The 24,605-nt window shown below is 42.7% G+C and overlaps 2 protein-coding genes and 1 long non-coding RNA gene across 9 annotated transcripts in view; 1 reads left to right on the top strand and 2 right to left on the bottom strand.

Moving 5' to 3' along the window:
* Positions 1 to 18,786, bottom strand: part of LOC101108533 (cell cycle control protein 50C) — a 28,363-nt gene extending 9,577 nt beyond the window's left edge. Inside the window, exons 1-6 of the mRNA XM_027965873.3 lie at positions 16,107 to 18,786; positions 14,904 to 15,102; positions 11,487 to 11,597; positions 3,463 to 3,564; positions 2,105 to 2,192; positions 1,563 to 1,703 (exon numbers count right to left, since the gene is read on the bottom strand). Of these exons, the coding sequence (XP_027821674.1) occupies positions 1,563 to 1,703; positions 2,105 to 2,192; positions 3,463 to 3,564; positions 11,487 to 11,597; positions 14,904 to 15,095 (634 nt within the window). The 5' untranslated portion in view covers positions 15,096 to 15,102; positions 16,107 to 18,786. The remainder of the gene's footprint in view (positions 1 to 1,562; positions 1,704 to 2,104; positions 2,193 to 3,462; positions 3,565 to 11,486; positions 11,598 to 14,903; positions 15,103 to 16,106) is intronic.
* The window catches only part of LOC121816330 (uncharacterized), a 52,892-nt gene continuing 43,878 nt past the window's right edge, over positions 15,592 to 24,605 (top strand). The window contains exon 1 of one of the 3 annotated variants that reach the window (XR_009600926.1): positions 15,592 to 15,786. This is a non-coding gene — a long non-coding RNA (uncharacterized LOC121816330). The remainder of the gene's footprint in view (positions 15,787 to 24,605) is intronic. The other 2 variants (XR_009600924.1, XR_006055888.2) reach the window with 2 other exon arrangements.
* Positions 18,899 to 24,605, bottom strand: part of CMSS1 (cms1 ribosomal small subunit homolog) — a 394,573-nt gene continuing 388,866 nt past the window's right edge. For all 5 annotated transcript variants that reach the window (XM_060416610.1, XM_060416607.1, XM_004002874.5 and 2 more), the window contains 2 exons: positions 20,591 to 20,679; positions 18,899 to 19,192 (listed from right to left, as the gene is read on the bottom strand). In XM_060416610.1, the coding sequence (XP_060272593.1) occupies positions 19,109 to 19,192; positions 20,591 to 20,679 (173 nt within the window). In that variant the 3' untranslated portion in view covers positions 18,899 to 19,108. The remainder of the gene's footprint in view (positions 19,193 to 20,590; positions 20,680 to 24,605) is intronic.

Here is a 24,605-nt window from a genome sequence, read left to right as displayed (position 1 = left end):
GGTTCAAGGAGCCACAGCAGGGAAATGGGAAGATTTGGAAAGGAAAGAAAAATGGAGTAGGAGGAGGTCTCTAAAGACCCAAGTTACTACGGCTAAAGATGTATAACCTGCCTACCTCTAACCCCTCACGTCTAGCCACCCCCAGAGGCCACACAAACCAAGTGACCCCTGTAGCTACCACCTGCCCCACTGTGGAGTCAGAGCAAAGTTGGAACAGCCACTCTGTGTGATTCTAACATGCGTAATAATTATGAAAACAAAACCAAAAAGCCTCAAGTGGGGATATTTGGGGAAAAACAAAAGAAAAAGATTGTAGATAATTTTGTGATATTTTTTCCCACAAAAATTCAAAATTTTAATTAGAAAAATACAGGGGCATTTAATTAAGACTTTATATGGCCAAGAAACTGATTAAAGTATGTGACTCCATATCCAGAATAATTATTCTGTTATCTTTTAGCATTTAGGTAATATTTAAAGCATTTTTAAAGTTGGTTTAATGTACACAGATATATTCTTTTAACTTTTGAAAGAATTGTATTTTAAAAATAATTTATAATAGAATTATTTTATCAGCCCATCAATATGGTAATATCAACTTGTTGATCAATAAACATCACTTTCTAATAAATATGTAACTTTAGTTATTCCTGTGACCTCTTTCACTCTCAAGAATTCACTAGTTTGGACAGTAAATTATATGATCACTCTAATTATAGATAAAGGAACAAGTTTCTTAAAACATTGCCTTTTTCCTGATGGTAATCTAGAAGGAACCAGGCTACCAATCATTTTGTGTTTCTGATAGGGATGTGAAGGATGCTTACTCCTTGGAAGGAAAGCTATGACCAACCTAGATAGCATATTGATAAGCAGAGACATTACTTTGCCAACAAAGGTCCGTCTAGTCAAGGCTATGGTTTTTCCAGTGGTCATGTATGGATGTGAGAGTTGGACTGTGAAGAAAGCTAAGCACTGAAGTATTGATGCTTTTGAACTGTGGTGTTGGAGAAGACTCTTGAGAGTCCCTTGGACTGCAAGGAGATCCATCCAGTCCATTCTAAAGGAGATCAGCCCTGGGTGTTCTTTTAAAGGAATGATGCTAAAGCTGAAACTCCAATACTTTGGCCACCTCATGTGAAGAGTTGACTCACTGGAAAAGACTCTGATGCGGGGAGGGATTGGGGGCAGGAGGAGAAGGGGACAACGGAGGATGAGATGGCTGGATGGCATCACCGACTCAATGGATGTGAGTTTGAGTGAACTCGGGGAGTCGGTGATGGACAGGGAGGCCTGGTGTGCTGCGATTCATGGGGTCGCAAAGAGTCGGACATGACTGAGCGACTGAACTGAACTGAACCTAGAAGGAACCAGCGTACCAATCATTTTGTGTTTCTGATAGGTATGTGATGGAGATGCTCACAGGCAGGAAAAGTTAGAAACAAAAGTGATAAAAAAAAAAAAAAGAAGTAAAGAAGGAGGAATCATAAACATTCCCCCACAGATCAAAACCAAAGTTTCCAGAAAGAGAGAGGAATACTGAGCTAATGTATGGATCTTACCTGCAAATGCACTAGAAAGATTCTGGAAAGTTGGATTCTGAAACTTGACATACTTGTCAGTCCACCATGCAGTTTCAGTCCTTACCATTGGGACTCTGATATGTGTAGATGAATTAAAGTTGTACAAAAGAACAATGGTGTCTGTGGGGAAAATTAAAGACTGTGTTAAGAGATTCAGGCAAGCATTTTCGCCACGCTTGGAAGTGCACAATCAGACACAGCTGAAAAAGCAGGGTTTGAGCAGATTCTCCACATGCCTGCATGCCATAGATGCTGGAATCAGAAGACGATTCCTTTTCTTTCTAAGGCCCCGATTATTGAGAAATACTCTTAGGCTCCATTTAACTAATGTTTCCCAACTACTTCAAATCTCTGGTGAAGAACTTACTTGCCAATGAAGTATCATAAATCAGTGGATAATGTATACAAACATTAAAAAAAAAAACAACAACCTGCCACTCAGCTGCAGGAGTCATCTTCTGGACATTAGGTTTTATACACTTATGAAAGGAAAGATGCTGGAGATAGAAAAAGTCACCTACCATTGAACATGCTGTTGGCAATTGCACCGCAAGGAGCGATGGGGAGCCCATTGTCAGAGGTTTTGAATGGAGCACAGTTTCTAACATCCTGGAGGAGAAATGACACAGGAGTACGTGATTTTGGTAAACTCTTACAATGCTGGAAGTGAAAACGCTGGCAGTGTCAACCAACCCACTCTGACCCATTGGTACAGACTGAGATTATGGACTGCTGCCTGCTGTTCCCAGGCTTCTGGCCCACCTGGGCTAGAAAATGCTTGTGTTTTGAAGATATTTATGTGTGTATACACGTGTGTGTAGTTTCTTTCCTCATTAACAGTACATAGCATACTGAGTATGGATGCAGGAAGAAATTTTACTTTCCCGGCTATGCTAAATATCACACGAAGCCTACGTTGGAATGCATTTTAAAAAGTTTTTCTTATTGGAATATAATATGTTCTAAAAACTATATAAATTGTGAGTCTACAGCTAGATGACAGACCACAGGGAAATCCACCTACATAACTACCAGAATATATTTTAAAAAGAATGGCTGCTAAAAACCATTTGGTTATCCCTTTTATATAGTGTCAGTATAGAAAAGGTTTCCTTTAGCTTTTCTTGCCAGTATGTTGAATATCATCTACCTAGAGTAAAGTTTTGTAATCTTAGGTCTGAAAGGATATTCAGTAAACCAAAGGCTTTTATTCAATCAAGTAGAGCCCAGTTTCCTTAAACTAGGCTGCCTGAAGGCCCCAGTTATAAAAAAAAAGACAGTGGTGGATACAGAGTGAACCAGATGGAGATGAACCACTCAAGGTTACTATCAAAATGGTTGGTGCATCCATCTACTAAAACGGGGAAGTTTAAAGAAAACTACAGAAATCAAGTGTGCAAAAGTACTGAAATCTATTTGATGTGTCAGTCATTCCAAGAAGCAAACACTCTACTGTTTGAAGCAGCTCCAGTATGCCATCAGCTTATTAACAGAAACAAATCCTGAATTGTGGTTGAAAAGGTACTTGAAGATTTGCCCTTCTGACACATTCATTATCTCCAAGACTTGGGCAGTCCAGTATGTATCTGGCTTTAATATAAGATGTTGTTAAGCTAAAAAATGGGTGACACGTGAAAGGATAACCATCTCGTTGGAGAAGACTCACATTCCTGTTCTGAGGAGGGAAAGGGTTCATTCTCAACAGCAGTTATCCTGAATACTCAGCCCCTTCAGTTCACAAAAGAAAGAAAGGAGCATTTCTGTCTTGTAAAATCTTAGCTTTTGAGTTTATTTTCCATATGCTCATTTAGACTGAAAGATCTATCTGGTTAAAAAAAACAACACAAGGAGTATTATACCAAATTTAATAAAGCCCTACCTTTACATCTGTACCCACCAGCTGGATATTGCTTCTGGACAGAATATACCGATAGAGGTTCTGATAGAAGCCATACAGTTTATAGTACAGATAAACATTACCCTGTGGAGGAGAACATCAAGATATAAGAAGAAAGAAAAATAAATGGAAATATTAATAAACATGGATGGGATTTGTTAAATATAAGTAGTACCAAAAATATTGATTGGGAACTGAAAGTTTCCTTATTTCAAATAGAAAGCCAAGAAATTGTTTTTAAAAATCAATGTTGGAAAATCCTAGTATATAGTATATACAGAATTATTAAAATGAGTAAATAACTTATTTTTAATGTTTATGTAAGGGTTACTACATTCCTGCCTTGAAAAAAATTTTATAATTAGGCTTTGTATTCTTAATACATAAAATCTGATTCTTCAAATATTTCCCTCAAACACTAAGAAAGTTGCTTTGCCTAGGGGTTGTGGTAGGCATCAAGTTCACGTAGTTTCAAAGCAAATCCATGAAACATAATTTAAAATTGGAGCCACTAAGCATATTTAGGTGCATGTGCCCACTGTCCAGAGACAAAAACCCGACTCCAGGGCTGCACTCACTATCCAGAAACCCAGCTGCAGGGCTGTGCCCACTGTCCACAGACATACACTCGGCTCCAGTGCTGTGCCCACTGTCCAGAGACATAAACCCAGCTCCAGGGCTGTGCCCACTGTCCAGAAATAAAAACCTGGCTCCAGTGCTGTGCCCACTGTCCATAAACCCAGCTCCAGGGCTGTGCCCACTGTCCACAGACATACACCCGGCTCCAGTGCTGTGCCCACTGTCCATAAACCCAGCTTTAGGGCTGTGCCCACTGTCCACAGACATAGACCCGGCTCCAGGGCTGTGCCCACTGTCCACAGACATACACCCGGCCCCAGTGCTGTGCCCACTGTCCATAAACCCAGCTTTAGGGCTGTGCCCACTGTCCACAGACACAGACCCGGCTCCAGTGTTGTGCCCACTGTCCACAGACATAGACCCGGCTCCAGGGCTGTGCCCACTGTCCACAGACATAGGCCCGGCTCCAGTGCTGTCCTTTTATATTAAGATCAAACACAGACCCATAGCATGTGTCACTTGATCAAGAAATGGTGATCCATTTGTTATGGACAGAAAGATGGAATAGTTCACTAATCTAGAAGAATGATGATTTTCGTCTTAGCAATAAGTAGTCTTGGTGCCATAAGAGATACACCTTTTCATGGATGCTGCCATGAGACTGCCCACTTACCGGCTACCATCATGCTTCTGCCCCTTTGGTGACATACCAGGGCCCTTCTCTAGCAGGGCTTGATACCGATTTTACTAACAGCACATTATGATGCAAACGTTAATGTCTAGTGTAGCTACTTATTATAGCCCTCCAGGCTCCTCTGTCCATGGAATTCTCCAGGCAAGAATACTGGAGTGGGTAGCCATTCCCTTCTCCAGGGGATCTTCTTGACCCAGAAGTCAAACCCAGATCTCTTGCTTTGCAGGCAGAGTCTTTACCATCTGAGCCACCAGGGAAGCCCCAAATAATACACTACCTATCTCCAAAATAATAAAGGCGTGCGTCTAAAACTATGAAGGTCTAAGTTTTTATTAAGTGATTCCTAAATGTTAGGTGCTATATTCAGTGCTAGAAATACAAAAGTATTCCATTACAGTTCCCTGAGCCAACTGATTCTCTTATGCTATGCAAATTTGCCCTTGCCCTAAGGATCTTTAAGAGGATGAGTATGGGAGATGGGATCTGGGACCCAGGGCAGGCTGAAAATAAAGGTCATAGTAATTAAGTGTGGCCAGTGACAGAAAATCACGAAGCCTGAAGAGCTTAGTCCCTGATAAGAGAAAAGTCTCTGGGACACTGAGAAGGGGAGATGCTAGGCCCTGACAAAGGCAGGTTGCAACATCATAAACAGAGAGCATGGATGTGAAGGCAAACAAGTCAGGGGTAGTGGGAATGATGGATTGCATTTCCTCACACAGAGCTGCTGCTGCTGCTGCTAAGTCGCTTCAGTCGTGTCTGACTCTGTGCGACCCCGTAGACGGCAGCCCACCAGGCTCCCCCATCCCTGGGATTCTCCAGGCAAGAACACTGGAGTGGGTTACCATTTCCTTCTCCAATGCAGGAAAGTGAAAAGTGAAAGTGAAGTTGCCCAGTTGTGTCCGACTCTTGGCGACCCCATGGACTGCAGCCTACCAGGCTCCTCGGTCCATGGGGTTTTCCAGGCAGGAGTACTGGAGTGGGGTGCCATTGCCTTCTCCGCCTCACACAGAGAGGTAACCTCTATTGATGACCCATAACTGCAGAAAATAGGAAGTCCATAGAATGGAACTTGCCATACATTTTCTTGGGAGCTAGGAAGAGAATTCTACTTACCCAAAGTTATATATCCATATAAACATGACAGAATAAATAGTGAACACTCACACTTTAGAGACAGGAGTGTTTTTAATAAATTTTTTCAGTGATCCTTTGTCCAAGATTTTACAAGGCCTCCTTGATTGTCATCTTTTTGATTAGTCCTGGAGGCAAATGCACTGTATGGTATTTCTTCTCTTCAGTGCAGGATTCCTAGGTCAAGGCCGAGAGCCTTGCATGGGTTTGTCATCTAGCATGTGTAATGTGTGTGAACTGGTGAGGGGAAGGCCCTGTGGTTGCCCTGAACAGTTTGGTTAGATTTTTATGAGAAGACTCTGTCTGAAAGGAATGGTCAGCAGCTGGTAACACTTATTTGCCTTTAGGATTTCAAAGGACACAGACAGATGGGAAGTTGAAGCCTTTTAAGGTTTTATCTTTTGGATTTTTTTTTTTTTTCCAAAAAAGCACACTGAACCCCTAAGAAGAAACCAATCCTGCTGACACTTTGATTTCAGATTTCTGATTTCTAGAATTATGAGAGAATAAATGTCTAATGTTTTAAGAATTTAAAAAAAAAAAGCAGCACTAACTTTACTTTTGGGTGGTGGTAGCATGGTGAGCTGAGGAAGGCAAGAAGGCACACAATTGTAGACAGCTAGAATTTTGACCTCTAACAAAAGAACACAGATATAAAACTTCCCCATGGACTTTATATACACATCACTTATGACCCAAGTACTGATTCTCTTATGCTATGCAAATTTGGCCTCGCCCTAAGGACTTTTAAGAGGATGAGTATGAAAGATAGGAGCTGGAACCCAGGGCAGGCTGAAAATAAAGGTCATGGTACATGTGACCAGTGATTCAGTAATTTCCATACAATTTCCATCTGAATTCCTCAAAAAATGATTAAAGATATAATTGTATTCATACTATTACTGATGCCAACATGCTTTCATCTGGGATCAAGGGGGAAAGGGACACATAGAACCAAAACTTCCTAGAGCATAAAGCCATAACATCAAGCACTTTATCTTTTTTCCATTCATTAAAATTTCAGCGTCTAGACATTACTTTGCTGACTAAGGTCCGTATAGTCAAGGCTATGGTTTTTCCTGTGGTCATGTATGGATGTGAGAGTTGGACTGTGAAGAAGGCTGAGAGCCGAAGAATTGATGCTTTTGAACTGTGGTGTTGGAGAAGACTCTTGAGAGTCCCTTTGACTGCAAGGAGATCCAACCAGTCCATTCTGAAGGAGATCAGCCCTGGGTGTTCTTTGGAAGGAATGATGCTAAAACTGAAACTCCAGTACTTTGGCCACCTCATAAGAAGAGTTGACTCATTGGAAAAGACTCTGACGTGGGGAGGGATTGGGGGCAGGAGGAGAAGGGGGCGACAGAGGATGAGATGGCTGGATGGCATCACGGACTTGATGGACGTGGGTCTGAGTGAACTCCGGGAGTTGGTGATGGACAGGGAGGCCTGGCGTGCTGCGATTCATGGGGTTGCAGAGTTGGACATGACTGAGCAACTGAACTGACTGAACTGAACCACGTATACTGTGCTATGCACTGTGGAGAAAGCAGAGGTTCTTATGTTCACCCAAAACCATTAACTGAGAAACTACAGGTTGCCAGACAGTTATAGGTGAGCATGCATGCTAAGTTGCTCAGTTGTGTCCAACTCTTTGCAACCTTATGCACCATAGCCCACCCAGCTCCTCTGTGGGAGGAGCCCAGTCCTCTGGAGTGGGTTGCCATGCCCTTCTCCAGGGGATTTTCCTGACCCAGGAGTTGAACCCAATGTTTCCTGCATTGGCAGGTGGGTTCTTTACCTCTAGCACCACCTGGGAAGACCAGTTAGTTGTAGGTGAAAGACAGACAATAAACAATACATATAATAATCTGTTCATTTATATAGTAAGTTCAAAGGTGATAAGCATAAATGGAAATTACAGCAAGGTAACATGAATCAGGAGTGCAGGGGCAGGCTGAGTAGACAGGCAGCAGTATGAAATAGGACAGTTAGCTGATAACTGAGCCAAGCAAGACCTGAAGGCAGCAGGGGCGTTAGCCGAGGGGATGTCAGGCATGCGGACAAAGAGAATGCCTGACTTGTCTGTGGAACAAAGAGCCCACTGTGGTCAGAGAGTGGGTAGGGAAGAGAATGGAGAGAGGAGGTGAGAGGGGAAATAAGTAGTCAGATCATGTAAGGCCTTGGAAGGACTTGTGGTTTTCATGGAGTGGAAAGAGAGGCCATTGCAGGGATTTTTTAGCAAAGGAATAACATGATAGGACTCAACGGTTTAAAAAGTTCAGTCTGGCTGTTATTCAAGATTTGAGTATAACAGGGAGATCTAGTAGGAAGCTATTGCAGAAATCCTGGTGAGAGGTAAGTGTGGAGCTGGGAGCAGCAGCAGAGGTGGGTAGAGGTGAGTAGACTGGATATATTCCAAAGGTAGAGCCAGGAGGATGGGTTGGATGTGAGCTGTGAGAGAATGAAAGTAGTCAAGAATCACCCTGGGCTTTTAGCCTGAGCATCAGAAGGACAGACTTGTTGCTAACTGAGATGGAGAAGTCTGTAGGTTGGAATGGTATATTTTTTTGGGGGGAGGGCATGGACTAGGTAAGGAGAAAAAGTGGATATTCATTGAGTTTTAGAAACATTAAGCTTCAGATAGCTATTAGACACTTGAATGCTGACATTAGGAAGGCAGCTGGAAATACAAGTGTGGATATTGGAAGAGATGTTTGGGATAGGGAAAGGAAAGAGAGCATTGGTGATAGAGAGTGTTTAAATCTAGGAGGTAGATGATGTTTCCTAGGAAGTGAGTGCAGACTGAGAGGAGAAGACCAGAGACCAAGACTAGAGCCCCGAAGCTCTCCACAGAAAGGGTCTGCGGAAAACAGGAGGAACAGCACAGAAACCAAAGAAGGGCAGTCAGAGAGGAAGGAGGGGAACCAAGGGAGAAAGACCTCTGAGAGGAGAAGATGTGTCGAGGAAGAGGGAGCGGCCACCTGTGTGCAGCGGGTGACAAGGCCCTGGGGACTGAGCCCTGGATCTGTCCAGGACGGAGGCACGGGGAACCCTGCAGTTTCGCTGAGTGAGGGAATGAGAAGAATTAGAAGGAGCCACGACAGACTCCTCTGGCGACGTTTCCTGCTGATCTGAGGAAAGAAATGGGCTGATGGCAGGCTGGGAAACTGCGGAGAATAGAAGAGTGCTTTGTTTCTTAAAAGATAGGGGAGGGACTTCCCTGGTAGTCCAGCGGCTAAGACTCTGTGCTCCCAATTCAGGGGGCCTGGGTTTGATCCCTGGCTAGGGAACTGGATCCCACATGCCACAGCTAAGAGTTCACACGCTGCAGCTAAGATCCTGCACAGCCAAGTAAGCAAAGTAAAAAAATATATATATATATTTAAAGATAGGTGAAACAATGTGTCTCAGTGCTGGTGGGAATTATCCAGTAGACAGGAACATTGATGATGTATGAGAAGCGAGAACTGCTGAGTTAAATCCTTACAAAGGCAAGAAAGACTGGCATCTACCACATAAGAGGAGAGGTGAGCCTTCAGATGGGAGCAGGGGTGGTTCACCTGTGATCACAAGTGGGAAGGCTTAGTATGCAGTACAGAGATGAGTAGGTGTGTAGTTGTGATGTGGCATGTCAAGCATGGTCCCTATCCTCAGGGACGTTCCTGTGAATAGTGGAAGTGCGCACAGGATATACGAGTGATTGTTAAGTCCATCAGAGGAGAGGAAACAGCGCTCCCAGAATACAAATGTGGGCAAATTCTTGCTGGAGGCATGGGTGAAAAGGAGGCTCAGGGAATACTGGGGGTGATATTAGAGGCTCAAAACTAGTGAGATCTTACAAGTGCAAGTGAAAGGGGAGACTTTCTAGGCGAAAGAACAGCAAGAACATAGAGAGTTGTATTGTGGCAAAGCAAACTGGTCAGTTTGGCAGGAGTACAAGGTCTCTTGCAGAGATAGAGATGAAAAGGTAGTTGGTCCTCAGGTGTTGAAAAGCAATCTGAAAGAGTGCACATTTTGAGGGGGTGCAGGGCGTGGTCTACCGTTTCTGCAAATAACAATGGGAGACAAATAGGAGAAGCCAAAGGCTGGAAGTGCATTTAAGGCTGCTGTGCCACAAGACCAGGAGAGCCTGAGCTAGGGTGATGCCAAGGAACTGGAGGGACAAAGTGGCTGGGAGAGACATGGAATACAGAACAATGCTTACACATCAGAGGTGTGGATGAGAACGGAGCAGGCAGGGCGGAGTTAAGGAAGAGAATTTTGAGTCGTGGTGATGAGATCTTTCCCAGAAATAAGGAGTCTTTCCCAGAAGTCAGGAGGATTTTTTCAGGAGATGATGGTGAGTCTGGTTTTGGAAGGAAGCAGGGCCTTGAGGACTGGATGGTCAGTGATTAGCTCAAGAGAAGTCCTGCCCACAAGGGAAGACTCCTATGCAGAATCTCTAAGCAGGGGAAAGAGAGGGAATGAGGCAGTTTAGGGAGGAGGGCACTGTCAGGGGAGAGGTGTGGAGACAAGGGGGCAGGATCTTTGAAAAGTTGAAGGAAACACATTTTCATTTGATCATATCTTTGCCACTTAGAAAGACTGTGGAGGCCCTGAAAAGGAGCCTCTTGATCTCCTAACTGCAGGGAGTGGACTGAAGGGACCGCCCCGGTGACCGTGCTCTGAGGTCGTCCTGTGTTTGCACTGAGGTCATGCTTCCCATGGCTGGTCCCAGCCAGTGGCTCAGCCATAGCGATCCTGAGGGAAGGACCCTCCGTTGGCCTTTCTGAAACTCTCAGAAGCATACACTGCATCTGAGATCTTCCTTCCCTCCTCCCGCCTATTCTCCCTGTCTCTCTGCCCTCCTCTTCCTCTGTCCTTCCATCCTTCCTTCTCCCCTTCCTCCTCCTTCCCCGAAGGGTGGGAGTGGTGTTGTGGTTCAACAGCTCTCCCAGCCTTCTCCATATTTTCCAAGGCAGGCAGTTCCCTCGGTACATCTCTGGCATGTCTAATCCTGTCCTGGCATCTGGTTCTCAGGAGGACCTGGACTAACACGAGACTTTAATCAGTGCAAGAGAAGGGACAGCTCTTAATATTTCTTTGGCATTTCTCACAGTGTCTGACAGCCTTAGGGATTAGGCAACTGCATGCAAAGAATGACTTGGAGAGGGGCCCAAGGAGAGTCCCACCAGGTGTGTGACCCTTGACACTAACTCAGCGTGTGACCTTGGCCAAGTCACTTAACCTCTCAACCCATTAATTTTCTCACTATAAAACGAATGGCCAGATTCAGAGATTTCTATGGTCTCCTCCTGTGCTGACACTTGCCGTACAATCTGTTTGACTGATGTTAAGAATTATGTTACAAAGTTGAGTAAGTAAAGAATCTGGAAATTTAGACACAAAGGAGAGGAATGAAAATTCCAAGGGGGAAAAAATGGGCAGGGAAGAGAGTTGCACACAAACTCAATACTTTATAAGACTGGCTGCCATTCCCACCCTGCTTTACTTTTTTGTATTTTCAGTTTTGGAAAGCATTTAGTGGAGATCACAAACTCACTGCCATGTGTTAATTAGGAACAGAGCAGCATAGAGCCAGATGAAGGCTCCTGAACCTCACCTCCATTTTCTGTGGAAGGTAAAAGGAAATAGAGCAGTTGCATTCTTTGTCAAAATTAGTGGCATCTTCCCGCAGTTTTGCACAAGTTGCACATTTTTCTGTATAATTAATCTGTCAGACAGGGAAAATAATAATTATTAATTAAAAAGGGATGTGAGTACATATCTTAAAATCCTGAGTTCACTCAAGTCACCAGGCTCACTGGGTCAAGGGCATGCTGTCTGGGACATGAACCAAGGGCAGCTCCCTTGATGGGCAGAAGTGGGCCTCTTTTCATTTTGGCACCTGGCAGTATTCTGCCATGTACTGGAGTTCCGGGTTTCTACTGCATGTTTAGCCCGTTGTGATGAAGGCTTACACCTCCATTATAAGAAGTCACCATTAGGAAAGTATTAGCCAGTGACTCAGGAGAACTGGGCCCATGGCCCAGGTCTAATCAGCTTTATGGGGAAGTCACTCCACTGGTTTTCCATGTTATCATATGGAAAATACTTATACCAGTGAATTCTTCTGCATGATGTCTTGAGGAAGTTATTAAAAATGACCAAACAGAAAAAGAAGTGTTTCAGAAATGTAGAATTACAGATGTATGTGAAGCAATTGTTTTAAAAATGCTGTTACGTTCTGTAAAAGTTAAATTCTGTGCAAAATGGAATAAGTGGACTCTTTAAAAAAAGGGTAGTGTGTCCCACATGGGCAAATTCTGTGAGCTTTGGCTCCACTCAGTGACGTGAAGATGGAGTTGGAAGGAGAGTTGGGACCGGAGGAGCAGAGAGAGGCCATGGGGCCACGCATTTCCCTCCTGCTCCAGGGAACACTCATCTTGGGCACGCGGGGGTGGTGTGGCTGCTGCTGGCAGCTTCTGCTTTTTCCTCACCCGTGCTGAGGAGTAATTAGAAGAGTCTGGGGATGGGAGAGGAGCAGGGACTGGCTTTCTTCCCAGTAAATTACCAATCAGATTTTAGATTCTCTGGGAGAGAAGACTAACAAGAAAGAAGGAATTTTGAATACTTGCAAAGCCACTGGGTGTTTGGAAGTCAAATGGGTAAAGTGTGAATACTAAATTAAAGATTAGCCAAAAGGCTACTTAATTGTACTCAGTTGCTTATGTTTACTTAAATCATTTTTTAAGTATGCAGAAAAACTTGAACTATTATTTTTTAAAATACTGACACCTTTTCTGTTTGTGAAACTGCATTCTAATTTTTTAAAAGCAATAAAGAACAGGGCTGTATCTAACTGAGAGCTAGCACACTGAACTGTGTTCATCCAGTCTCTGATATTGAGTTAAATACTTAACCTCCAGGGCCCACATTTTGTTCACCAGGATCATTTTGGCTAGCAATCAATTGATTTGTGAGCTCACTGTAGCAGCGTGCATTGTACTTCACGGATTCTTGTGAGAGTTCTATAATGCCAAAACAGAAAAAGCGTCTTTGTTGATGAATAAATTTTTGAGTAGATGACACCCAATGTGCTTTCTAGCTTTAAAAATTTTATGAGGAAAACGTATCAAAAATCAACGTGTTTAATCTACTTTGCTGCGTGAGTGCTTCTGTAAGCCTGTAGCTCTAAAATGACAGCAAAGATCATAGTCTGCTCCTCACAGAATTTTGGAGAGGCAGGAATTATCATTCTTGCTTAAAGTGAATTTGCAAAAAGGGCACTTTCTTGTTGTGCCTCAGGGCTGACTGAGAAGAGAAAAACCAGCTCAGAACTCTTCTACTAAGTGTGTGTTGACAACACTGGCCTGATACACACGCTTCATCTCATCACCCATTATAATAAAACACTTTCATGTACAACAGAGGATCATACTCTATGGGTGGCTTCCGGTTTTTCTGTATAAAAACAAAACGTTTAGAAACAGTCCTAGCTGAAGTGGCTTAAAAGAACAGTCGATTGAAAAATCCTCTTAAGATCATGATAAAACCATTCTGTTGAGACTTGTTTGCAGAGTGGCCTTGGCCAACCATGGGGTGAGGTTCTCCTCTCACATATAAGGTGACATCATTCAGCAATGGCTGCCTTGTGATGGAGGCTGCACTTCATAGTGGGTGGGGATGGGTGCTCAGAAGGGAGGAAGCTGAAGGACACGGGAAGAGGAGGGGAAGAACGAGAAAGAAAGGGGTTGGTGAAGAATAAAATGGAAAAGTAAACAGGATGAGCTCTTTGTGGAAATGAGCATCAACCTTGTAAGCCAATTACTTTGCAATCACCTTCAGCAAGGCAAGCTTATTTTCCTCCTGCCATTTTGGCCTCTGCCACATGGTAGGGCCTGGCAGTTTACATGATCACTCTGGAGGACTCAAGAGGACTTAGGGGCATTGGGAAGCCAAGCTGCCAGGAGTGGGAGGGGAGAGCAGAACATTTCAGGGGAAAGGCAACACAGCAGGATGTGTTGGTGGGAGGAGTGGGACCTGAAATGACATTTTTCTTCTTTGAAGTCTGTTTGCCCAAATCCGTTCTTTCAATAAGTGAGTGCCTTTTATGCACTGGCAACATGCAAGAAAAGGGTTGTGGATACAGCAAACAAGCCAGCCGCAGCTGAGCTCTCTGTTCTTGGCACTCACCGTCTTGCTTACTCTAACATTAGCTCACTGAAGGCAGGAATTGACTCTTACTTGGAGTTGACTCATCTGCACACCCAAAAGAACTCTGAGCATGTTCATAGACTCATGAATGTTAAATCGGTGTTGCCAGACTTAGCCTCAATGGTAATTTTGCCACTAGCCTATGGGGAGAGGGACTAGATGAGCTTTCCACAACAGCCTTCAGAACAGAGGTCATATGAGTCTTGGTAATCTGCTCAGAGCTGATTGGCATGAAGTATTTACTTAATTTATTAAACCAAATGTGGGTATGGCATCAGGCCAGATCTGAGCTCCCCTCCCCAGACCAGCCTCTGGGCTTCTCATTCTCCAATAGCATGTTAGTCAAATTGGCAAAAGGCTTATGACTGAGGGGGTCACAGCTTAGCTTCAGCTTTTCTCAGAGTAGAACTGATTTATTTTAGTAAGAATCCTTTAGAGGCCAGAAAGATTTGCGTTCTTTCCTTTCCTGGATTAAGACAATGATCTGAGGGAGTTTATTTGCAAAGGCAAAGGCAAATGCTTGAAAGTGGCACAAATTTGAAGAGCTGTATCTTTGGCTCTTCACTCTTTTTATCAATATGATTCACAGGCGTCTGGCAGGTCCCTATACACAAGTATGGCTAAACTGACCAGGTTGAGAGTGCCTGTTCTCAAGAGGGAGGAGGGATGAATAAAGCACACAGAGGCTCTATCACCATCTGCAAAAGGGATGCTCCAGTCTCATCTAGTTCCCTGTGGTGGGGCTGAGCTCTCAAACTGACCATTCTTTATAGTCTCAAAGCTAAAAGTCTTAGAATGCATTAAAATGTAAGATGGGACAAACCTCTACTTCCCTGATGCTCTTTGCAGACAACAGAAGGATGATGCCCATGCCAAGGCAGAATAGCCCTATGGCAAAAAAGCCAGAGAGGATTTCATTGGCTGAGAGCTGGAGCCGGAAGGCGGGCAACTGCTGCTGCTTCATCGCAGTGTTGTCTGGCAATCTGGACTTGTAGTCCTGGCATTTCCTCTTCATTCTGGTCCTGCAGGTGACCCACATATACTTCTCAGACATTTATGACATTACTGTTCAGAGTAATACCACTTAATGTTAAGAATTATGTGACTCTTCCCTTGTGGTGGCAAAGTATCTCTGCTTCCTAGAATTATTCGTTAATCAGACCTGCTGTTCAGTAAGAGCACAGCTCCCTTCAATCAGCCACAGCTTCGTACATTTTTCTTAGGTTCAAACACCTTGTTGTGCTAAGTGCCATGCCTAGGAGGAATAGTCCCCAGCAGGTCTGTATAAACCAACATCTGGCGACACTGGGAAGCAGTTACAGCAGGCTATTTCTGGGATGTGGTGACTAATTCAAAGCAAGCCTTTCCTGAAAGGGGAAAATGGATTTAAGAACTTGCCCAAATCCTTGGAGATTAATACAAAAAACAGAAGTGAGTGCAGTCAACTTTCAACAAATGTGGTTGTCCATTAACATGAATATAAACTAAGTTGGGAAAATGCTAACTTTTTCCCAGGTTATAGTTAACTTTGCTATTTGTGATAATGAGGGAGGGAGAAAGAAACAGGAATTACAGAACACAGATGTCTAATCTCAGCAGTTTCCATCTCTCTCATATATAAGAAAGACTCTGGTAAGAAGGCGTAGATGAAAAACATCTCTTCCTAACTTTTCTCCAAGCACTCGCTTTGATGGAGCCCAAATGAGGTAAGAGAAAGCAAAAGGAAAATAATCCTTTAAGTGTTCAATATTGTAATATGGTATTATTGCTTGGCTTGGTTTTGCTTTTTCACATATTAGAAATCTACTAACATTATTTTCATTAGGTTATTAATAATTACTTCTTCAAGATGCATTTAAAATGTAGAATTAGGATTTAAAAAAAATTAGGCAGCATGTGAGTTTCTAATCTTTTTTATTAACATTAGGCAGACAAGCCATGCTGGACTCTTTTTATATTAAAGAAGACAATGACTTTGGCAAATCTACCTAGTTTAAAAGAATACAGAACAAATATAACTACTTACACTGGGATGTTTCCAATTCAGAGTCAAAGTTTCCCCTTGCAAGACTGGAAAAAAGCAGAACACCAATGGGAACTTTTCAGCAAGCCATTTGAATCGGGCTTGAGGGTAGTGACAAGTATGGCTATTGGTATCAGGCAGATTTGTGTGAGAAGACGGTAGTGAACACTTCTAGTTCACACCTACTATTTGTTTTAGTAAGTAAATGTGGTCAAGAACCTTAGTTCAGTAACAGCCTGTGAGATTAGATTAAGTGTGCAGAGTTGGCCTACAAAATATCAGATATGTTTGCAATCTAGGTACTTATTTCAACACTGGGTGAGATTATAGTAAATAGGTAATGTCTACCAGAGGGGTCATTACAAGAACAAATCAAGAACAGTATTTGTTACACTTTTTATAGAGTGACAAAACCAATCTAACCAAAATCCCAAACTAAAAGGTGCTTCACAGGCGTATATTAGGATTTCCAGAGAAATCCTAATCACAAAGAATTGGCTCACAGGACTACAGAGGAGGTTGACAAGTCCAAAATCTGTAGAGCTGATGTTCCTCAAGTCTGAGTTTGAAGGCCAAAATCTGCTGAAGAACCAGAAACTGGCGGCGTGTCAGTTTGAAGGTCATCAGGCAGGAAGAGGTGACGCTTCAGTTGGAAGGCGGAATTCTGTCTTACTTGGGGGAGGGTCAGCCCCACAAGGGTTACACTGAGCTATATATAGCTTGCGTGAATTTTCATTCTGTGGAGGCTTTCTTTCTTTTTCCTCTAACTTTTTGAGTTTGATCCGAGGTCCCGCAGAATGGAACTTGCTCCCTTAGCCTCGGAATTCCTGTGTGTGGCAGAGGTGCATGAGCCGCAGGCGGCTGGTGTGAGCAAGCAGGTGATTTGCTGGGGTGTGATTTGCCATGCTGCTAGGCTCGTTTCAAACTTCACAGCATTCGAATGTGGAATGCACTAATGGCATCTGTCTGCTTTATTTTCTCATTTGTTGTATATGCCTGACTCTCCAAACAGATAACCATGGTGTCTTTAAGTGAGTATGGGAGATCTGGGTTTGCCTTCTGGTTCTGCTACTTAAATTAATGTGTATCCTTTCTGAGATTCGGTTTCATCATCTATAAAATATAAATAATAAGACATTTCCTCCAGAATTATTTTAATGATTAAATGTGACAGAGTATACATATTTTTCTAAATATATTTTCTAAGGAATGACAACTATATGCAGTGTGGGATCCTTGACTAGATCTTGGAATAGAAAAAGGACATCAGTGGGAAAATTGGTAAAAATCCAAATGAAGTCTGTAGTTTAGTTAGTTAAATTGTACCCATGTTGATTTCTTAGTTTTGATAACTGTACTACGATTATACAAGATGTTAACATGGCGGGACGCTGGGGGAAGGGAATATGGGAATTCTCTATGCTATTTTTTTCTGTAACTATGAAATTATCTCAAAACAAAGAGTTAAACAGATGAATAAGGTAGTTGTAGTTATACTGTTGTCTTTTACTAGTTTATAAATTGCCACATGTTCTTGCAGCTCTTTCCACCACTACACCCTTCACATTGGGACCAGGCATTGCAGCTGATAAATCTGTTCCACATGTACCATCTCATGAAATACTCAGCAATCCTGCAAGGCGGTATTCCCATTTCACAGCTAATGAAACTGAGGCTCAGAGAGGGAAGGGGCTTGCCTGAGGCTGCCCAGATGCTCCTTCCCTTTGTAAGAGAGCGCAGCCCTTAGCAGGTAGCTGTTGCTGTGCATCATTACTCTGCACCCTGTTACCAGGCAACAGGCCCTGCTCACCCACTGGTCAGAGCCTCACTGGGCCCTGCCCACAAGCAACCAACTGTCAGTGGGTGACCGTTAGTAGTCCTGCTCAGCTACTGGTCAGCACTGCAGGGGGCCCTGCCCACAAGTAACAATCTGTCAATGAGGGTCCATTAGGGAAATAATTAAGCCAACAGTCAGTGGTGTGGTGGTCGTCAGGTATAGAGTGAGGTAAGAGGCAAATTCAGGCCTTCTCTGGGAGGCCCCCCCAGTTCAGCTAGCCCTGGGCCAGTGGACAGACTGGGGGCTGTGTCCAGCAGGACTCCAGAGCCCTCGCCAGGGCCACTCACTGGTCTTGAGGCTGTGGTGAATCTCTCCCCCAGCCCTGTCTCCGCTACCTTAGAGCAGTGGCCTTCTGCCTGGGTCGCAGTCTGAGGAACCTGGTTCCACCCACCAGGCCCCCCACCCCTTGTCTGGGGGGTGAGGAGCCTGAGGGCCAGCTGGCTTGGATGTCTGGCTCCCTCAGCGATGACGGCTGGGCAGGGTATGGGAACCTGGCTCTGAGGAAGCTGCCGACTAAGATCTACCTCCTCTTAGCCAGGACCAAGACCCTGAAGGACGATAGCTATTCCTTGGGACCTTGCCCTTTCTTGTCAGAACAGAGAACAGCATTTGTTTGGTAGAGATTTACAGGAACATCGTTTCCTGATCATAACCTGACCTCAAGAACAAAGGAGCTGACACTAAGAAATCTGCAACAACTATACACTCTTTCCTCACTTTCCTAGAAGATGGCTTTGCTGAAAGCTTTCAGTACTTTTGGGGTTCTTAAGGGATGAGCTACCCATCTCCTTGCAGGAACCTGTAATAAACCTTTATCTGTTCCAAACATCCGTGTTTTAGAATTGTTTGGCCTCACTGCGCATCGGGCAAATGGACTTGTGATTTGGTCCTACTGTCTCTTGTGTAGTCACGTCAGAGGCCAGCTGGTGAAAGAAAAACTCAGTCTCCTTAACAAAACTCACACACAAGTTAGTGATGCTTTATTACACAGGGATTTGGCAAAGGACACATTCATTTTGTAAAGGAATCCCCACCTAAGATTCCTAGTGATCCGTCTGGTGATACAGTCAACTTAATAAACAATAGCTGGTATTTACCAAGTGCTTGCAATGGGCCAGAGCCATACAAATCCCACCAGGAAAACAGGACTTTGCATTAGGATCCGGATTTAGAAAAGGCCCAGCTTCAAAGATTCTGTCTTGCACAGACTTAGGACTCCCATTTCCAGAAGTTCAAAAACTTCCTTTCTTATCTAAGGGAGAGAAAAGAAAAAAAAAGCTTAAGATCAAGAGAGGATGGATTTGGTGAATAAATTCAACTATCTGGATTCCCTGGTATTTATGCAGCTGTTATGGCCAGAATCAGGAAGAGTAAAACCTGCATTTTATTCAGGTTTGAAATATTTACATAAATAAAGGAAGAGGAACTATGTAAGACATCAGTTTCATGTAGATGTCCTTTTGTTTGTAGCCCTTCAAAATAAAATCTCATAGAAAAAATCTTACACAATGGTGTTTCAAGATATCCAAAGTATGTCTAGACTATACACAGTATTTTAATACAGGCTAACTACTAATAATGACATCATCACAATAAAAATAAGTCTGGGTTAAAAGGGTTTTTGTGAATACGATTTCTTCTTTATATTATAATTAGAAAACTAGTGGTGGCTTACTCAACTTAACATTATAAGCAAAATCATCAAATGTGACCTCATGTGCCTGACATCAAGTTGGTTAAACTGGTTTTAAGAAACCAGTCAGTTCAGGAGACTCTGTGTGTGTGTGTATACGTATGTGTGTGTAGGAAACTCAGACAGTGGTTTTTAGCCTAACTCACTAATCAGTTAAAATCAGGTTTGGTTATTCTGAGGATATAGTTTTATACAGCAAATTAATTCAGCATATTTGGATTGCAAGCTTCTTTGATAGTCACTGTCATGATTTACTCCTGGTTGGTGACTGGCAGCCATGTTTATTACTACACAACCCTGTTCTCTCCAGCAGCTACTTCTAAGCCTCAGGCTAGACTGAAAGATTAGCCCCATGATAACATGGTGGGTGTCAAGTCAACTGGCACATTATGATGATAATGGATGACTTTCATAAATATATAATCAGCTAATGCTGGTCCCACAAAGGTATTCAATCAGTTTTAATTCACTGAGACATCAAAAAAATTTCCCCACTCCTCAAAATGTAAATCGCTCATTAAGTAAGCAGGTTTTTGGGTATGTGGAGATGCAAGCAATGAGGCAACTTTGTGCCCCTCACCTCCAAATGCACTTCTAAGGATAAAAAGGCAAAGATGATCGTGTCTCTAAAACAAGGCACAGGGAAATACACCAAGTCCTCCAGACCTTCCTGTTTCCCAACGGTACAGTATAGATGTGGACCCCAGAGGGGCAGAGGCCATTGGGCATTTAATGAAGAAACAAAGCTGATTCCTATAAAACACATGGAAAGGATACATGTAAGGGGTGAGATGGCCTCTATAATTGTAGTTACTTCAGAGTTAAAAGAAATCATTTCAAAGGCCAGAATGTGCTGGCTCCCCATGTCAAAGACTTTATTGCTGTGTTTGAACTCAAGTTCAAATTGAAAAAAAAAAAAGATTAAAGGGAAGTGCTGGATTGCTGGTTACATGGTACCTCGGGAATGTCCATCATCCTTCTCAACTTCTGATCTCTCCAGTTCCAGTCAAAAATCAGAAACTTTAAGGGGTTCAAATGAAGGCCACCTGAAAGAGATAGAGAGTTGCTACATTAAAGAACTCATGACATCAGCTTATTAAAAGGATTTTTTATTCCTTTGGTTGCTTTTTTTTTTCTGGCCTCATTTGTTCTTTTCTCCCCACCCCATCCCCCCAACACTGGCAACTAATCTCTGCACATTAAGTGCTGTCCCTGTCTGATGGAAAACAAATGTAGCACTCTGAGACTTGCTCTCCTTATAATCTTGTCACTGATTCTTGGGGAAGCTGCTCTTGCTAAGTTTGTGAAATGCTCAAGGGCTGGCAAAGAATCAATCCCAGGCCTCCATTTTACCAAGCCCCAGAGGGTGAAGTCTCATTCTGACAGGAATTTGGTAAGATGTATCCTACAGTTCATGAGTTTGAGTAAACTTCGGGAGCTGGTGATGGACAGGGAGGCCTGGCGTGCTGCAGTCCATGGGTCGCAAAGAGTCGGACATGACTGAGCAACTGAACTGAACTGATCCTACAGGTCAGGGCAGGGACCCTTCAGGAGTTGAATCCAGTAGAGTCTGCCTGTCTCTGAAAAGGTGAATCAGCAGAAGTTTGAAGACAGGGCTGAGAGGTTAATTTCAGGCAGAGAAGAGAGTTAAGATGAAAGAGCTCCAAAGTCTGTTGTCCTTTGAGAAGACTGGTAAACGACTCATTCCTGCTGCCTTCCTGTCTATCTAGAGACAATATTGAAATGTGGGGTGGAAGGGGACCTCAGGGACTATCTTTTCTTCAGAGGTCCCAGAATTGGGCAGTTAGCTTTTCCCCACTCCCCACTGCCCCCAAGCTGTCACATCTGGAAACATAAATAACAAAGCCTTCTTTTATCCCGCAGCCCTTCCCCTCAGTACTGGTTTATTTCAGTAATTTTCTCTCTCCCTAAAGACTTTTTCATGCTTCTTATAACTACAATGCCTCTTATTTAAGACTCTCTCTGTAAATTAAAAATGATATAAAAGAAGAAAGACAATGGCTTGATAGTGTTCCTTTAAAAATAATTGACCTGATGGTGGGATAGCAAACAGGTACAGCCTCTCTGGAAGGCAACTGGACATGATACAACATGAGCTTTAAAATGCTTGGAGTTTGATAAAATAATTCTTCTTCCATTTCAATAAAACACCAGAAACTTAAGCACAGTTACTTAAAAAGATGATAACTGTGTACCTACTTACACAAGCAAAAAAATTAGAAACGACCCAAATATCCTGCCTTAATAGAACTGTTAAACACCCATATAACTTGGAATCAATATCCAAAACATATAAAGAACTGGTAACACCTCCATGGCAAAAAAAAAAAAAAGCTGATTTAAAAATGGGTGTAGGAACTGAATAGATATTTTTTCCAAAGTAGACATCCAAATGGCCAACAGCTATATAAAAGGAGCTCAACATCACTAACCAACAGGGAAATGGCAAATCAAATCCACAATGACCTGTCACTTTTTACCTGTGAGAATGACTGTCACCAAAAGACAAGAGATAACAAGTACAGGCAAGGACGTGGAGAAAAAGAAACCCATGTGCACTTCTGGGGGGATTGTAAATTTGTGCAGCCATTATGGAAAACACTATAGAGGATTCTCTAAAAATTAAAAGTAGAACTCACACTACAGCCCAGTAAATCCACTTTTGGGTATATATCCAAAGGAAACGAATTCACTATCTTGAAAAGATATATGCACCCCAATGTTCATTGCAAAATTACTTCTAATAACTAAGATACAGAAACAACCTAAGTGCCCACTGACAAATGAATGGACAAAGAAGGTCAGTGTTCTTTGTCTCTCACACACACACACACACACACGAACATTAAAATCCTGCCATTTCTGACAACATGGGTGGTCCCTGATGGCATGATACTGACTGCAGTAAGTCAGACAGAGGAAGACAAACACTGTATTATTTCACTTCTATGTTGAGCCTGAAAACAAACAAACAAACCAAACAATGAACTCATAGCTACAGAGAATAGATTGATGGTGGTTGCCAGAGGTGAGAGGCAGGAATAATAGATGAAGGTGGTCAAAGGGTAAAAACTTCCAGCTGTAAGGTAAATAAGTGCTGGGGATGTGAAATACAGCATGGTGATTACAGTTAACAACACTGTACTCTGTATATGCGAAAGTTGCTAAAGAGAGTAGATCTTAAAAGTTCTCATGACAAGAAAAACAATTGGAACTATGTGAAGTGACTGATGTTAATCAAACCTACTATAGTAATTATTTCACAGGTATCATATGTACCCATGATAAGAAAAAAAATGGAACTATGTGAAGCGACTGATGTTAATCTAATTTATTGTAGTAATCATTTCATAGTTCTCATATGTACCAGTCACGCACACCTCGGTTAATACAATGATATATGTCAATTATATCTCTGCTAAACTGGAAAAAAGCCCAACAGGATATTATGCAGCCACTAAAAATGAAAAAATAAAACTATTTCATGCCATGGAAAGTTCTCATGAGATACTGACATATTGGGTGCTGTGCTTAGTCGTGTCCCACTCTTTGCGACCCCATGAACTGTAGCCCGCCAGGCTCCTCTGTCCATGCAGATTCTCCAGGCAAGAATACTGGAGTGGGTTGCCATGCCCCACTCCAGGGGATCTTCCCAACCCAGGGATTGAACCCAGGTCTCACATTGCAGGCGGATTCTTTATTGTCTGAGCCACCAGGGAAGCATATTAAGTAGAGAAGACAGTTATAAAGTTATGATATGCAGCATGATTTCCACTTATAAAAATATATTGATAAATGCATAGAAAAAAGACTGAAAAGAAATATAGTTAATATTAGCTGATAAGTGATATCTCTAAAGTAACTTATTTTCTTTTCTGTATCTTTCTGCATTTTACAAAGGCTCTTATAATTAGAAAATCCCCTTATTAAATAAAACAATACAATTCTGTCTGTAAATGTTATGGGATAGCTTTTGACGTTTAGAAACTCTCCTTAATATAGCATATATATAAACATCTCAAGTCATAAACAGCTACATAAAATGTGTTATGTGCCATTTGACTTACTTTGTTAAATTTTCAGTTTTTAGAGTGATGGAATTGTTTCTCTTTAAACGCTTTGTATACAGCCTAACATCTGCAGTCAATGAATATTAAACCATTCATTCAGTCAGAATCAGAAGTTAGAGTTATTTTCCTTTTATAAAAAAGTCAACAGCTCCTTAAATGATTTTTCCACTTCTTAGATGAAGTAAGGTTTCACAGTGAGTTTTCACAACTCTGTAGAACTCTAATTTCAACAATCTGAACAGCTTTGTTTTCTCTGTCTCCCTCTCTCTCTTTTAAATATTAAATATGGAGAAAAGTGGCCCTGTTGCCTGGGGTGGGGGTGGGGCGGTCGTGGTGACACACAGAAGACATGCGGAATACAGTATGGGAGCGGTGAGCCTTTGGCTAAGTGGTGGAGAACGACCGCGCATCCCTGGGCCCTCCGGCTGCCCAGCCAGTCTCTCCTGACTCCATGTCTCCCAGATGGACTATGAGCACCTCTCATCTGCTCTTTCACTGTCAACACCCTCCTGAGGCCACAAGACAAAAATCCAGCCAATCACTGTTGCAAGGGCCTGCCTCCAAAATCTGACTTTCTTTCCAACTGAAGTACAGACTACTATAGCCAGTAAAGTCTCCAACCAAGAAAGGTGGTCTCTTTAATAAAAGTAGTAACTAGTATTTGTTGCAGAGAAGGCAATGGCACCCCACTCCAGCACTCTTGTCTGGAAAATCCCACGGACGGAGGAGCCTGGTGGGCTGCAGTCCATGGGGTCGCTAAGAGTTGGACACGACTGAGCGACTTCCCTTTCACTTTTCACTTTCATGCATTGGAGAAGGAAATGGCAACCCACTCTAGTGTTCTTGCCTGGAGAATCCCAGGGACAGGGAAGCCTGGTGGG

Source organism: Ovis aries, chromosome 1 (assembly GCF_016772045.2).
Source record: "Ovis aries strain OAR_USU_Benz2616 breed Rambouillet chromosome 1, ARS-UI_Ramb_v3.0, whole genome shotgun sequence".
Classification (NCBI taxonomy): Eukaryota; Metazoa; Chordata; class Mammalia; order Artiodactyla; family Bovidae; genus Ovis; species Ovis aries.
This window is presented reverse-complemented; position numbering and strand designations above follow the sequence as displayed.